Source organism: Ranitomeya variabilis, chromosome 1 (genome assembly GCF_051348905.1).
Source record: "Ranitomeya variabilis isolate aRanVar5 chromosome 1, aRanVar5.hap1, whole genome shotgun sequence".
NCBI classification, from domain to species: domain Eukaryota; kingdom Metazoa; phylum Chordata; class Amphibia; order Anura; family Dendrobatidae; genus Ranitomeya; species Ranitomeya variabilis.
The window spans coordinates 66728793-66743804 of NC_135232.1; the positions used below are offsets into that span (position 1 = coordinate 66728793).

Sequence of the window (15012 nt, forward strand, 5' to 3'; positions counted from 1 at the left end):
ACCGCCCTCATATATCTATGACCAGTTGAATGATTCTAGGAACAACTACCATTGCATCTCCATGGAGGAGTCGAATCGGTTAACTGGTAGACCGCCCTCATACATCTATGACCAGATGAGCGATTCTAGGAACAACTAACTTCCTGCACATATCCAGGGAGGAGTCGAATCGGTTAATTGGTAGACCGCCCTCATACATCTATGACCAGATGAGCGATTCTCGTAACGACTACAAAACTTTGTCAACTGGCCATAGAGATCACTGTTTCACCTCCTGTCCCCCGAAATCCAGATTGTACTACCCCATCGCCTCTCGTCTTGGTCTGTGCCTGTCCTGTGGTACCAATGTCCCGTATACATGAATATCCTACTGTGCACAGGGCCAAGCATGCAGCAATCTGCAACTAGCGATACAGTACTCTTGTCCATGTGCTGGATCTTTTGCTGTGTTTCCTGTTCATTTTATACTTTTCTGTTCCGTTTATCCAGTCTGGTACAGTTATTTTTGCCGTTCCCCTCACTGCTGCCACACTTTTATTTATTTATTTTTTTTGTGTGAACAATGGCTGAGTTTCTTTTCGATAATGTATGTCATGCTTTTCTACAATCCTGGCCATGAGCTGCTTCAGTACCATTATAGTAGGGATGCGCTCAATGTGGTAACAGCAGGTGGACCAACCCCTCCACCCCACCAAAAAAAACAAAAAACCCTTTTAACAATCCTGTTTTTCAATTCATTGCTTCTTCAGAAGGTTTTATGAATATATCCCAAAATCATCCTGAAATTGACTTACTCAGATTATAAAGCATTCAGAGCTCTTGATTTACATATCTCCACCAGAAAGTAAATCATTGTTAGTTGATGGGTCCAGACCTTGTGAAGAAGCATCTTATATTCCCGGGACAATCACATCTCTCATGTCTTTTACAAAATATGGATATGGTTCTTCTGATTCTTTCAGATCGTTAAATGAGGAGCATCTGTGCCGTTATTTTCAGACATTATAGGTTATATCCTTATATTCATCGATAATTGCAAAATAAATTTCATTTATTGGCTCTGTGTTCACTCTGCCTAAGCAGAAAGTTGCCAACCAGTAGTGTCGATCCAAAGAGTTGTTGACTATCTCTCCTGATTCCACCCAGACACAAGAGGGTTGCTCCCGTACTCCTCTTGTGGTTGATCATCTCGCCACTGAGCACTGTTGAAATGTAACCAGCCTGATCCTTCTCTCCCCCAAAATAATGTGGTCAGGCAAATCGAAAGGCTCCCATACACATCAGTTTGCCAATCCTGCAAAATAGACCGGTTCAGCTGACTTATATCGAAATGCGTATGGAAGCTTTGAGAGACCTACACAAGGCACCTTTTCTTGGGAGACCATGAACCTACTGGTGGATTTCCAGAATTCTACTAGACTTGTGCATGACCAATAGGTATCATGCTTCTTGTTGATTAGCATTGATGCATGCACAGAATCTGCTAATGAGTCCGATATCGCCCCCCTGATGTGCAGGGGAGAGGCACTGGATAACCCCACAATGGCAATACTTACAAAGAATAGCCTTGCAAAGAACTGAGTTTTTCAGGGCCCATTTACAAGTAGGACTCGACAATCTCGAAACCCTAATTTTATTCTAAAAAGGTTACTATGTTATTCCAAAGTCTGGAGATGCTACTTCTCATTTAGAAGACTTTATCTAAAAAAAAGTCTACATGGAAACCTTGTCCAGTGCACATGCAGAGATCTGATTGTCCCTTTTAAAGGTCCAGCCTTGGTGGTGGCATAGATTGTCTACAATGTGGTGGTTGGTGATCCTCTCCTCACAGTGCACGTGAACTCTAGTTTCCGTTTCTAGAACTGTACAAAAATTTTTTTTTCAAACATTGATTTATGTGAAATTTTTATTTAAATTCAGAAATGTTAACTTTTTAAGTTTTTTGCAGCAAATGGAGATCTGACTTATTTTATTTTGGTTCCTCCTAGGTGACATGGCTGCTCCAGCTAATGGTTTATGCCATGACCTTAAAATAATGTCCGAGTGCAGTAGACGAGGACAAATGCGGTGTGTGTGGCCTATAACCTATTTTCTCTTTCAGCTTTCGAAGACCATGATAGTGCCGTTGATGACCGGGACAGTGACTACCGTAGCGAAACCAGCAACAGCATGCCACCTCCATATCATACAACCTCTCAGCCCAACGCCTCCATCCACCAGTACCCTGTGCAACCTCGCCTGCAGCAGCAAGGGGGGTCTCGGGAGTCCTGTGTTGACTCAATGCAGAGCTATGACCTGGACTTCCGGGAGAGGAGGACGATGAGGTAAAATATAATGTACTATATGTATTAATGTTTCCTAAGTGCAAGTCTACGATAGCTATGCATAATGATCTTTGCTGATACTGAACTTTAAAGGGGTTGTTCCACAAAGTTCATTTTAATTAATAGATCCAGGAACATTCAGAAGTTCTACAATTGGATGTGTTCAAAAAATGTTCCTGTGTTGAAATAATCTTATTTTCCTGCTATGGGCTGTGCCCGACCATGTAGAGCTGCTCCAGTTCACGGTCTGCACATAACACCGCTCCCGGCCAGGAAGGGAGCATATGTCACTTATGATAAGTGAGTATACAGGCAAAACCACAGAGGTTTACAGCTGCTGTTTTCTTAGGTAACAGATTTCCCTGCCTGTTTTATTACAAGAGTGTTTCTGGTGCATCTCCAACTATCTGAGCTCATCATAAATCAAGCCGTTACAAATAAGTTCAGATGCCGCTGGAGCTCCTGCGTCACTGATTTTATTTTATTTATTCTAAATAAATAAAAAATTGTGAGTTGGTGAGAGTAAAATTATGTTATAAGATTTTGAGTTTGGGCTAGAAAATGTAGATTTTTTTTTTTTTATTAAATTCCCTATTTCAAACAGTCCTGATAGGGTTGGATAAAACGAGTCTCAGGACCCTGGACAAGCTGCTGTGTCTGTACTCTGAAATTTATTTTTGTTTCTGACTCCATGCCAGCTGATATCTCTGAATGTTGAGAGATGGTAGGAAGAAGATAAGTTACTAAACTGCAGCTGCATCTCCCCTCCCCCTTCTCTACTATTTTGTGCTATTTTGTGTTTTTTTACTTTATAATGTTTCTTTTTGGTGAGTGGGAAGATTGATCATTTACAGAAAACCGACAAGGAAATCTGACTACGGAATACTGGAAGATGACATTTCCCTTTTGTAAGAGGAGCTTTATATTTTCACATGTAGCATTGGCCTATGCAAAAAAAATTAATGCAGGTAGCCTAAAGTGAAAACTTCTGCTCTTTTAAACCTTTATTTTTCCTAACTTGTACAGTTCTTCTCAGTATCCGCTATTCGTCTTTTTTTTTTAATTAATATTCATACATTGTTACCATTATTAATTGATGTCAAGGATGAGGTTCGTTTTCTCTGTATCTTTGCAGTGACTATAATCATATTGTGCCTTTTCCTCTACCGTTTTCCTACTTTCCTTTTTTCTCTCTCTTAAGGCGATATGATAGCGTAGATTCCGGTGCCAATGGACGTCACGATCTAGAGTCTGCATCAGAATCTAGTCAGCTGACGAGCCGCCATTGTTCTCTAGAAAGCAGGCATTCTCTAGATCTGTCCGATAGGTGGGTCAACCCTGTCTGTGCCATGCTGTGTCCTTGGCTTGTGCCTTGGCTTGTGCCGTGTCGTGGTAGCTGCATGTCTTCAGGGTGCAATACACACTGGAGCGTAGTTGGCCGTGTTTGTGCATTTTTTTGTTTACTTGTTACATCGGAGGCTTTACGTGTCGCGTGAATTTGATGGTAAAATGTTTATTTTCTGTAACAGCATTGAGTCTCTGAATGTCTGCCTTTAAATATCAACTTATTAAAAAGTTTTCCAAGTACCAAAATTGTTTTATCTTAAAATAATGAAAAATATTCTAATATACTAATGAATCGAGTTCTGCAGCGCTGATTACTAGGATGACCGTCTCTTCCTATCGTCCTTGCTTGATTAAAAGTAAAACAAATTCTTCTTCCAATTTTATTTTCAGGACTCTGAGAGGTTGGTAAGGAAATTTTTATATGTTTGAAATCCCTAAGATGTAAAAAATTACATCCGATTTTTGGCAATCGATGATGTAGGCCTTAAACATTAAGCAAAAAGAAAAATTAAAGATCCCGTTACCCAGTCCTTTAATGCTTCCAGGCGTCTGTCCTTGCGTAAGGAAAACTACATTAATGGGGCTCCAATATTAGAAAAAAAGTCTACCTTCTAAAAACAGCACCACATTTATCCTCAGGTCGTGTGGGGTACTGCAGCTTGGCTTTTTTCACTTCAATAGGGCAAAGCCGCAATACTAGACACAGCCCATGGACAATTGTGGTTCTGTTTTTGCAGAAAGCCATGTTTTTCTAATCTTAGACAAATCCTTCTTTTCGAAATTAATAATGCATATTCTTTTTTTAATCCATTAGTCTATCTACTAAACACACAGGATAGTTCTTATTGAGCCCTTGAACGCGAAGATATTGGCAGTGCTGAAATAACCATATTTATTAATGTTGATGAAATAAGTTTAATGTGAAATAGTTGAAATATAGTGAATTTTGAGCATTTTCATTTTATTTGCATTTTGTCTGTATTGTAATTTGAATATTTTATAAAACTGTTTGTGCAAAGTGTTTGTTTTCTCATTCTGTTTTTGTCTTTTCTTTTGTCCACTCCCTTTCTTCCATTTTCTTCCCGCTCTTCTCCTTTTGATCTCCTATACACATAGTAGAAATCCCTCTGTAGTTAAAGGTAAAGTTAGAATCATTCCCGATGAGACAGGTTCTATGGAAAAAGAGTGGGAAGACGAGTGTGAAGTAATAGGCAAGCAGCTTATTGAAGATTTTCTAAAAGAAAGCCAAAAGAACTGGCAGGAAACAAACCTTTCAAAGAAGAACATGGATGTTGAAATTAATGGAGGAGTAGAGAGGTTGATGTCTGTTCAAAACCATATTCAGAAATCTGGTTTTGCTCAATACCCCGAGGAGTATAATACAATAGATAGACGAAAATTGAAGAAAAATTCTCGTATAAAAAAACGAGAAATGGAGGTTAATGGCTTATGTTATGAAATGAATGTTCAATCCAAAAAAGATGTTTTATGGTCTGACACCACCTTTGATCCGAACAATGAATCTGTTTCGTTTTATCCAATTTTACGACCTTATAAAAATGGTTTGCTGGTGAAGAGTGGGAGAAGAAACCATGACACGTGCAAGTCCAATAATGATATAGTTCACATGCTACAGGAACTAGTTGAACAGAAACCAGCTGCTATTGGTCACAGTTGTTCTCTTGATACCTTAGAGGAGTATGACAGCAGTGCTTCTGATGGTCAACCATGTTCATCGGTGTCAGATGATGATTTGGAAGAGCTAGCATTGATTTCGCAGTCTTGGGCTGGTCCCGGGTTGCTTCATGCGGGCAATGTTGCTATGAGTCCTCTAAATTCAAATACAATTAGTAATCTAAAACCTCTCAATTGCAAAATCTCTTCAAGAGGGTCTTTCAGTAAATATAGCTACCCCAACTTTAAGTTATCTCCGGTTGAAGAACCAACAGAAGAATATGTAGATACGATGGATGAGCTACAATGTTTAGTTGAGTCTGTTTCAGAATATCTGGCTGAAAAAGAAGAAGAAATTAACAAGTTCCATACCTTACCGGTTAGTAAATTGACTACTGGCAGCATAGCCAGCAAACCCTCTTCTACTGAAAAATTGGACAATGTGACCAACAATGTAGACAAACCCAACGTAAGTGTGGATAAACCAAACACAAGTCTTGATGAGAAATGTGAATCTGCTCCTAAACCAAACACAAGTATTGATGAGAAGTTCGAATCTACTCCTGAACTATCTGGTATAAAAACAACGGTCAACTCTTTGTTTAGCTCATTTACACAGAAGGTTGGCTCAGGGGCCAAACAAATTACAGCATCAGTGGAGAAAATGGTTTCCTCCACTCCTGAGAAACCAGAAAACCCCATTACTGGGGGAATATCGAAAATCTTTAGCAGTAAGTTTACTTTTGGAAGTAATTTTATGAATGCAAAAAATATTGATGAAAAAATGAGTTCAGATAGTGGGAATAAATGCAATATTGCACCTAGTCCAGGACCCCATCAACAGGTACCCAACAAAAGCCAAGAAAGCTCTAACCAACAATCTAAAGGACCTGACCATTCCTCTACAATAAGTAGTAATCTTCCCAACAACCCTCTACTGAGCAACACTGTTAATTCATTTGATGCTGGATCTTCATCGACGCTCTCAAGATTAGAATGTGCACAAGAACATTTATTAGTCGAAAGTTGTCATTCAGTTGCTCAACAATCCTTAGAAAATAAAGATATCGTATGCAAGAAAATTACAAAAAAATTAAGTATGGATGAGTTGATACAGGAAAAACATGAAGAATCACCGACCACTGCAAACAAATTTTATCAAGAACAAGCACCCAACACACATTTAACACATGATAAAATTGATTGTCGCTTGCCAGTGTCCTCAGGTAAGACAAAGGACTTAACTTTGAGTGCTACCTATGACATTGACCCAAAACCAGACCGAAGTGAGGACTTCTCAAAATCTAATAAACAATTTTTACACCCTTTAAGAAAGTCTTTCAGTCAGTTTTTTACCCAACCTTCCAACAGTATGGAAAACAATACAAGCAACATGGAAAGTTCTCGAGGCTTTAAATCTGAAACAGACATTCGAGATGGCGATTCTTATGGAATAGGCAAAATCAAAATCCCTTTTTTCAACTCTTTTAGCTTGACGGGTAAAAAGGAAACTGAGAAGAAAAGTGAGATTTCCTCTTTACCTAAGTTTTCCTCTGTTGACAATGTATGCTCTACTGATATTGAAAGTGAAAAAAACAGAAATAAATCAGAACCTTTGCATACAGAAATTTTTGAGAAAGAGCCTATAGTAAAAATGGATTGTTCAAGAATATCTGATAAGAAAGTTAAATGTAAGGCTGCAGGACTCGAACAGAGTCGACACGTAGAGAGTGTAGAAAAAGACCTTATTTTTGGTCAAAAGTCTTCTGACGGGGGTATACCCAAACCAAGCCAAAATCTGGACAAAGACTCTTCCAAAGGATTCATCTCCAAACTATTTACTTTTTCATCCAGTGAAACTGGATCCCAGGAGAACCTCATAAAAGAGCGCAAAGGTTCTGAAGATAAAAAAGCATCAGGTTTTCTTTCAGGATTATTTAAGTTTGCTTCCAATGAAAATTTATTAAGTAGCAACGAAATCTCCACCAATGTTTTACTACAGAATGCACCAAAAGAGACTACAAAAGATAATGTGAAAGAGATTTCTAGTGATCAGAAACAGAGTGAGGATTTGGGTATCTTTAGCAAACTTAAAAATCTAATACCTGTGCAAAAAGGAAACGAAACTGTTGGCAAAATGCCAGAGAAAGTTAATTGCTTAGATGAACCACAAAAACTTCTTAAAGATAGAAGTAGAGAAAGACGTCTTGGTCATATCGAAAGCTGCTCAAGGGATGTTTCTGTCCAGTTTGATTCAGAAATCGAAGACTTTGGTTTGTGTTGGATGGATGATTTTGATAGTGGCTTCTATCCTGCTGAGAATAGTTTAGTTTGGCCAACTTTGGGTGAAGGTTTAGAAGATAATAGAAGCCATTGTAGTTATGAGTGGGACTATGGAGTTACGGATTGTGGTATCCACAGGAATGCTAGAGAGTCTACTACTTGTCATGACCATGGCAAGAGAAACAATCTATCTAGCAATAGGATAGCCGTCACGGACTTAAATGATACAGTCATGAATTTGTGCAAGAAGGATGAAAATGACAATATTGACTGGGTTTCGTTTTCACAATTGGAAGATGGGTTTATATACACAAAGGATTTACATTCGTGTGGTGAGATATGTAACCAGAACATTGACCTTGTCTCCCTGCAAACTGATGTCTATAGCTTGTATGAAGGTATTCCCTTAGATTTGAGTTTTTCTTCTCAATATGATCACTCTCTTTGGAGCTTGATTGATTATAACTCTTTAATTCAGAATGAAAACTCATTGTTTTCTCCTGACGAGTACGTAGAATGGTTGGGATTACTAGAATTTGGATTATGGTGGCAGTCTGAGGAAGGAGATTGTGGATATTATATGTACAGTGATGGCATTTACATTTACTCTCTCTTAACTGACCCTACTGGGGAGTATGTGTATATCTGTACACCAGACACAGAATCGTATTTTGACTATGAAGATTACTTAGAACCAAGTTACTATCTTTCAGACGATGAGGTCATCTTGTGTGGATTTAAGGTACCCTTAAATGATGGAGAGCTTCCTTGGTTTGTTGCTGATGATCAAATGGATAACCATACTTTAAATAGCCCCCTTGACTTGGCATTAAATAAAAATGACCATTTGATGAACTTGGAGACCTTTTCTCACATGTTTGAAGAATCTGTATATTCCCAGCGTGACCAGCCTCTAGATTTCTCAACATGCAAGCTTAAAAAACTAAAAGTAGACCTTAGACCAGACAGTGAAAATATTTTTGCTGATAATTATTCTCCGTGGCACCAAAAAGTAGAAGTTGTCGATTTAGCAAAAGCAAAGCATGCGCCCAAGCAGATCTATGATGAAAAAATTACTGAAGCGCCCAAGTTGGTTTCTATTCCAGCAGCCATTACTGAACCCATGTCAAAAAGTGAACCACAGTCCACTGAAAAAAGCGATGTTAAAAAGATTTTATTCAGTCCAGTGTCCTCCTTGTTCTCCTCACTTGGTGGTCTGCTGAATAAAAGTGAAAACCTCAATCATTCACCTGCTGCTTGTACTGAGCCATCAGAGACAGTCGGCGAACATATGATAAAGGGAGGAACATCGGTGCCTCTTGCTGATGCTGCCAATCAGAGATATGTAAAACCGAAGAGGGATGACCATTCAGATAATGCAAAGATGCCCAAGACGATGAAAAAACATTCATTACAAGGAACTTCGGAAAGTGCAAACTTTAACACCCCTGATTATTCTCAAAATCTAACCAGAGCAGCTGGAAATACTGATATATCTACTCCAAGACAGATTCTTCAGAAAAAAGAAAAGAAAAGAAAGTCAAGCCAACAACTTGCAGAACCCACGGATCATGCCCCACCACAAAGTGAGCCTGAAAAAAATCTATTTAAGAGTGCTCTACAAATTTTTAACATTAGTGAAGGCAGCTCTGCCAAAACCACTACTGATAAAAATACTACTTCTGGCTTTTTGAATTTTTTCAAGGCTCAGATTGATTCTGTAACGTCAAGTCCAACTCCATCTCAGGAGAATTTACAAAATAAGAATTTGGAGGAAAATACCAAGAGTAATAAAATATCTGAAGCCTCTTCCGAGCAGAAGGAAACCATTGGCATTTCAAATATATTTGGGTCTATAAGTGATCTCTTTAAAACAGAGCCCGTGCCTTTTAAGCAGCCCCCTGAAGTCATACCTACAATAGATGATAAAAAGTCTTTAGGGTTAAACCGAGATGATGTGGAAACTGGTGGTGTTCAAACACCAAGGAATAAGCTAAAGAAGCAAGAGACTATTCATGACACTGCTTTGAGAAGCTCCCTGTCATCTACAAATGTTGTAGGTAACACTGTGTCTTCAAGTACACCAGTTCCTAGAGACCATCCAGAAATGGATTCTACTCTTCCTTCTACATCCACAAGCAAACGTTTCTTGCCCTCTATTCCTGCTCAACAAACTTCAAAACCAGAATTTGGTCTTAAGGAACAATCTACAAAAATGCCTTCAGAAAATATATTTCAAGACCGTAAACCAGAGCCGCAAGCCAGTACACAAATAGGGGAGAGTCTGTCACAGACTGCCAGCAATATTTTTAATTTTCTTAGTAAATCTGTCAAATCTGATCCCACTCCTGTGGAAGTACCAAAAACGCAAACCAAAGCACCAGAACCACAGACTCTATTTAAGATGCCTACGTTTTTTTCTTCAAATAAGCCCACCGTTAATGAGAAACCCTCATCCACTACTGGTACGTTTTCTAGCCTTTTTGGTTTTTCTTTGTTTGAAGAGCAAAAGACCCCTGCTCAGGTTATACCAAAAAGACCAATGGAGGATGGCATTATAAACTCTTCACAGAAAGAAAAGCCCATACCAGATTTTCAACAGTCCCACCTGAACAAGAAGTATATGGAATATACACCTTCTATAGAACCACCAAATTTGCATGAAGTTGCTTCATTATATGATCCATCAGTTCACTTAGATTGTCCACTGGTAGAAGAATCCTGTGTGCTTGATGATCATATACCACCAGACGAACCATATATTTATACCGATCGAACAGACATGGAATCATATGATCCAGATAATGATTTATTGCAGGAAGATTATGAAATTCATATAACTCCTGAAGAACATGAGTTCCAGAATGAGGGTCTGGAACAAGAGGAATGTGAATATGAAGATAGTAAGTTGGCAGAGCAAAATGAGTATGCGTCTGATTCAAAAAGTGAACAGTTTGACTATTTTTCTGAAAATGCCAGCCAAGTAAGTGGTGACCTTACCGACAGCACAGGAGATAGTGTAACAGAACCTTTTAGTGAAATGATACCTTCAGTACCAGAAATACTTCCTAATATTACCGTAAATGAAGATGTGTTTGCTGCCGATGCCAATATTTTAGATGTCTCTAGTTCTCTATTTGGAGAGCAAGTATCCGTTTTCATTGAAGCTCCTAGCAGCTTTGGGTCCAATAAGGAAATCCTGTTAAAACGCCAAGATGATGGACATGAATGTAAGACTAGTTCCAATGACTTAGATTTGCGAAAGGATGAAAAAGTTCCAAAGGAATATGAATTTGAACAGAGCAACCTGGGTCCTTCACAGCCAGCAGTAGAAAATGCACCTATTTTTACACCTTTAGATCATCCGTCCTCTACAAATGCATGCAAGCCACCCGAGCAGGAAAAATCAGTGTTTGACTCATCAGTTGATATGTTTTCTAGCTTTATGACAAAAATCAGTGCGTTTTCCACATCACCCAGTGAGCCCCAGAAACCTACATCCAGCTTTTTTTTTACTCCTCAGTCTCAATCATTTTCCATGCCTAAGAAAAGCTCATTGTTCAGCTTCTCCTCTTCTCCTTCTCCACCTCAGACAAGTACATTTTCCAGTGACTTTTTTGGTATTTTTAAGTCTTCCAGTGACGTGACCAATAAACCAACTGGACCAGTCGTTGCTACCAGTCGAAGTAGCAATCAGTCCAAATCCTCTGTTCAGCCAAATAGCAATTTGAAAGCAACTGGTAATGACAAAGAGCAAACTCACGTATCTAATCTGATAGCAAGTGAAGGCACCAAGATTGAGCGAGAATCTCTTTTGAAAGCTGAGACTTGTAAAGTATCCAAAGAAATTGGCAACGTCATTCAAGCCAAAAGCACCATAACTTTAAAGGAAAGTGAAGCCAATGTGGATCATTTGGAGAAGCTTCCCAATGAAGAGGAATCAACACACCCAACTGATAAATCTTCAATCATCCTTGAGTTGTCAAATGTGGCCTCTCTTAATAAGGTGGATGACGTGTTGACTCGCCCATCAGAATTAAGACTAGATACTGATGAGTCTTCTGTAGTTTACAAAGACATAAATAGTAATAAATCTCCTGGTTCCTTAATTAAGCAGCCATCCATTCCAGAAATTTCTACTCATGAGACTGACCCAGCTTCTACAAAGAGCCTTTTAGGTGAGGCGACTGAAGTACAAAATACAAATAGTCATTATAATAGCCAGTCACCTGTGTTTGGAAATATGGAATGGTCTTTGGCTTGGGAGGTGGAATCCAAAAAAGTTCCTCCTAGAGTTGACTCCTCTAAATTGCCAGTGATCCTGAAAACTAGTGCAGGTGACCTACCTATAAAAGAGAATGAGCATAGTTCTACACATTCTGATAAAGCCTCAAAATTAAATGGAGCTGCAGTAGTTTCTGGGCAATGCCTATTACAAGCCAAAGAGAAATTTGACGTCTGTTCTGTCCACTCGGAGTCCTCTAGCGTTCTAACAACAAATGTTTTCGATGAGCAGCAAGCCAAAGAACACGTAACTGACCGAAGTCTGAGTCCCTCGCCCCGTTTGGATATTTCATTGAGAAGTCTGGAAATAATGTCTGCAAGTTCTCTGGACGATCAAGATCAGGCTGAGTCAAAGAGCAATGACTTCACATCAAGCTCTCAAGTCTGCACTTCCCCTCTTACCAAAGGAAAGGCAGCGAAACTCAAAAGAAGGGAACCAAGGCCAGTGAGCTGGGCATAATAAATGGTGTCCATCATGCAACCATTTATGATGCAGTTTAGACTTGTTGCTGTGTTGCTTGTTCTGATGTGATGAAGTCCCCCGCTAATAACTCAAGCACCATAGTTTTAGATTGAGTATGTATTCTAGTTTGTATGTTAGTTGTGACTATGACAATCCAACCCGCGGTTTCCCACAGCTACTAAAATGTTTGGTCAGCCCCATTTTTCATTTGTCTTCTTTACCCAGTTATACTGCAGTCACCCAGTCTACCTGACTACCAATCATTTTCTCCACGAAAAACCTAAGTGGGTGAAAATCATATGTGGTCAAGGTCCTAGCTCAAGGACACTCATGATGACCAATGTAGGAGAACAACCTACAAGCTTTTTTTTAGTAATTGTTAGGTGCTTAGATATTTTGATTTTTGCACTAATAGAAGTTCAAAGTGCCCTTGCCTAGGAACCTTTCCTCGTATCTTGATGCTGTCTGTTTATTAAAGCTTCGATGTCTGTGGCCTTGTTGCAAACATATATGTAGCTTTTACATGAAGAGGGTATTAGGAAAATGGTGGTCACTGTTAAAACTAATGATGTTACTTATTATTATGACAAGTGTTATGACACTTGTGTGTTGAGGGTATTTGTGGTTAATGCCATTTTTTATGCAACCCGTTCCTTGAACAGGAAAACTATGTAGACTGGTAGTATCCAACCTGTCGATCTGCAGCCATTGTAAAACGGCAACATTCAGCATGGCTGGAGGGAACCCAGGTGCCTTGGCATTTTGGGAGTAGTTGTCTTACAATTGAGACGCACAGGTTCAAAGTCAATAATGGGGGAATATCTTGAACGACCCCATTTTAGTACAGCTGCCTTAACATTTATAGAGATCTACTCTGATGCCACATTTCAGGTCTAAATATTTTAAACAGAGCAGTTGTCCAATGTAACGTCATTTTCTTGGTGCCCTCTTTTAATATTATGCTTTTACGTAATAATAAACTGTGACACTATGTACTGTACATGAAGCCATTTTTTACGGGAGCCTATAAAGGGTGTATGGTAAACTATGCAGAACACCTAGATGGATCTTCTGTATGAGCCCTCAGTGTTTGAGTTGTGGGCTAAGGTAGTTCTTATGTACGTGACAGAGTGATTTGGCTTCCTACCCTGTAGGAAAGGATGACAGATCATCAAAATGGACGTTTGAGCTCAAGTCGAGTGCATGCAAAGTGGTTCCAAGGCAGTTTCTGTGCTGATAGACCCATGGAAAGGTAGTCACCCCCCCCAATTCAAGTTGCCCCATCTTATGCCCTATGCTTCACTTCCTCTTTTCACATGGTCAGATCCAGTGCAGCGTATTTTTTCAACACTGATCCGCTCCATATTTGCTGCAAATCTCTCTCAAAAATAGGCAGATATAGTTGGTTGTAAAGTTTTGAGTTTGGATGATATCCCTTTCAGCCAAAGACACCAATATCATCTTTGCGTCCAGTTTGCCTCTTCGGCTATGTTCACAAGCAGCCTTTTTTTCTGCACACAAAAACTACTGTCCTGGCAGTAAAAATGCTGCTTTCAAGATGTAGTTTTTACTGCTTTTTTTTTTTTTTGCAGTGTTTTTGCTGCATTTTATTATGCAGCATTATGTGTTTGCAGATTGTGTTTTGTCTACAGTACACATTTTAGTCATCGAAAATGCAGCAAAAACATTTTTTTTTTATTTGCACTTTCGCAATGCTTTTTTTGAGTGGAAAAAAAAAACTGCTGCACAAACACTGAAAAAATTGACATGCTGCAGATTTCAAACAAAAATGCAGCATGCTGTAAAATGCAGCATCTTATTTGCATAAAAACGCTACAAAATCGAACGCTCCCCGTGTACTTTGTCATAAAGGGGTTGTCTGGCCTTAAGCTACAAGTCTTTCATTTGACAGCAGAATTGTGAATCCTCACGTTGCGCACACTGCACGCTGTGAGGATTCTCTGGTGCTGGGGCCAGGAGCAGGTAGTCACGTGACCGCAAGTATGCAGTTTGCAGAATTCCCGCCACATTCCCACTAGACAAGTCTGCACACATGCATTGAGCGAGGCCGGACACGTTTACTCTGCATATGATCCAATGTTTGCAAGTCACATGCTTGTGGTCACGTGCCCACCGCTCCCGATACTGGAGTATGCGATGTGAGGATTTACAAGTCTTCAGTCACATAGAGCGACTACAGACTTGCAGCCTGGGGCCAGACAACCCCATTAATGAGGTAACATAACTATCCCTGCAAGTGGCCATATATGTAGACCCACAATGGACACCCCTATATTGCTACAAGGGTATGTGCACACTTATTCTTGGCCACTGTGGATTTTTCCGCAGCAGATTTGACAAATCTGCAGGGCAAAAACGCTGCGTTTTTGCTGCAGATTTATCGCGGATTTACCGCAGTTTTTCTGCAGTTTTCACTGCGGTTTTACAACTGCGGTTTTCCATAGGGGCAGCTGTAAAACCGCTGTGGAATCCGCAGAAAGAAGTGACATGCTGCGGAATGTAAACCGCTGTGTTTCCGCACGTTTTTTTCCGCAGCATGTGCACAGCGTTTTTGGTTTTCCATAGGTTTACATTGAACTGTAAACTCATGGGAAACTGCTGCGGACCCGCAGCTGC

The 15012-nt window shown here is 39.6% G+C and overlaps 1 protein-coding gene across 6 annotated transcripts in view; it reads left to right on the forward strand.

Annotated features, from left to right (window-relative positions):
* UNC13B (unc-13 homolog B) overlaps window positions 1–15012 on the forward strand; it is a 328189-nt gene that overhangs the window by 147029 nt on the left and 166148 nt on the right. For 4 of the 6 annotated variants that reach the window (XM_077284742.1, XM_077284725.1, XM_077284734.1 and 1 more), the window contains 2 exons: window positions 2102–2324; window positions 3526–3651. In XM_077284742.1, the coding sequence (XP_077140857.1) occupies window positions 2102–2324; window positions 3526–3651 (349 nt within the window). The remainder of the gene's footprint in view (window positions 1–2101; window positions 2325–3525; window positions 3652–15012) is intronic. The other 2 variants (XM_077284764.1, XM_077284769.1) reach the window with 1 other exon arrangement.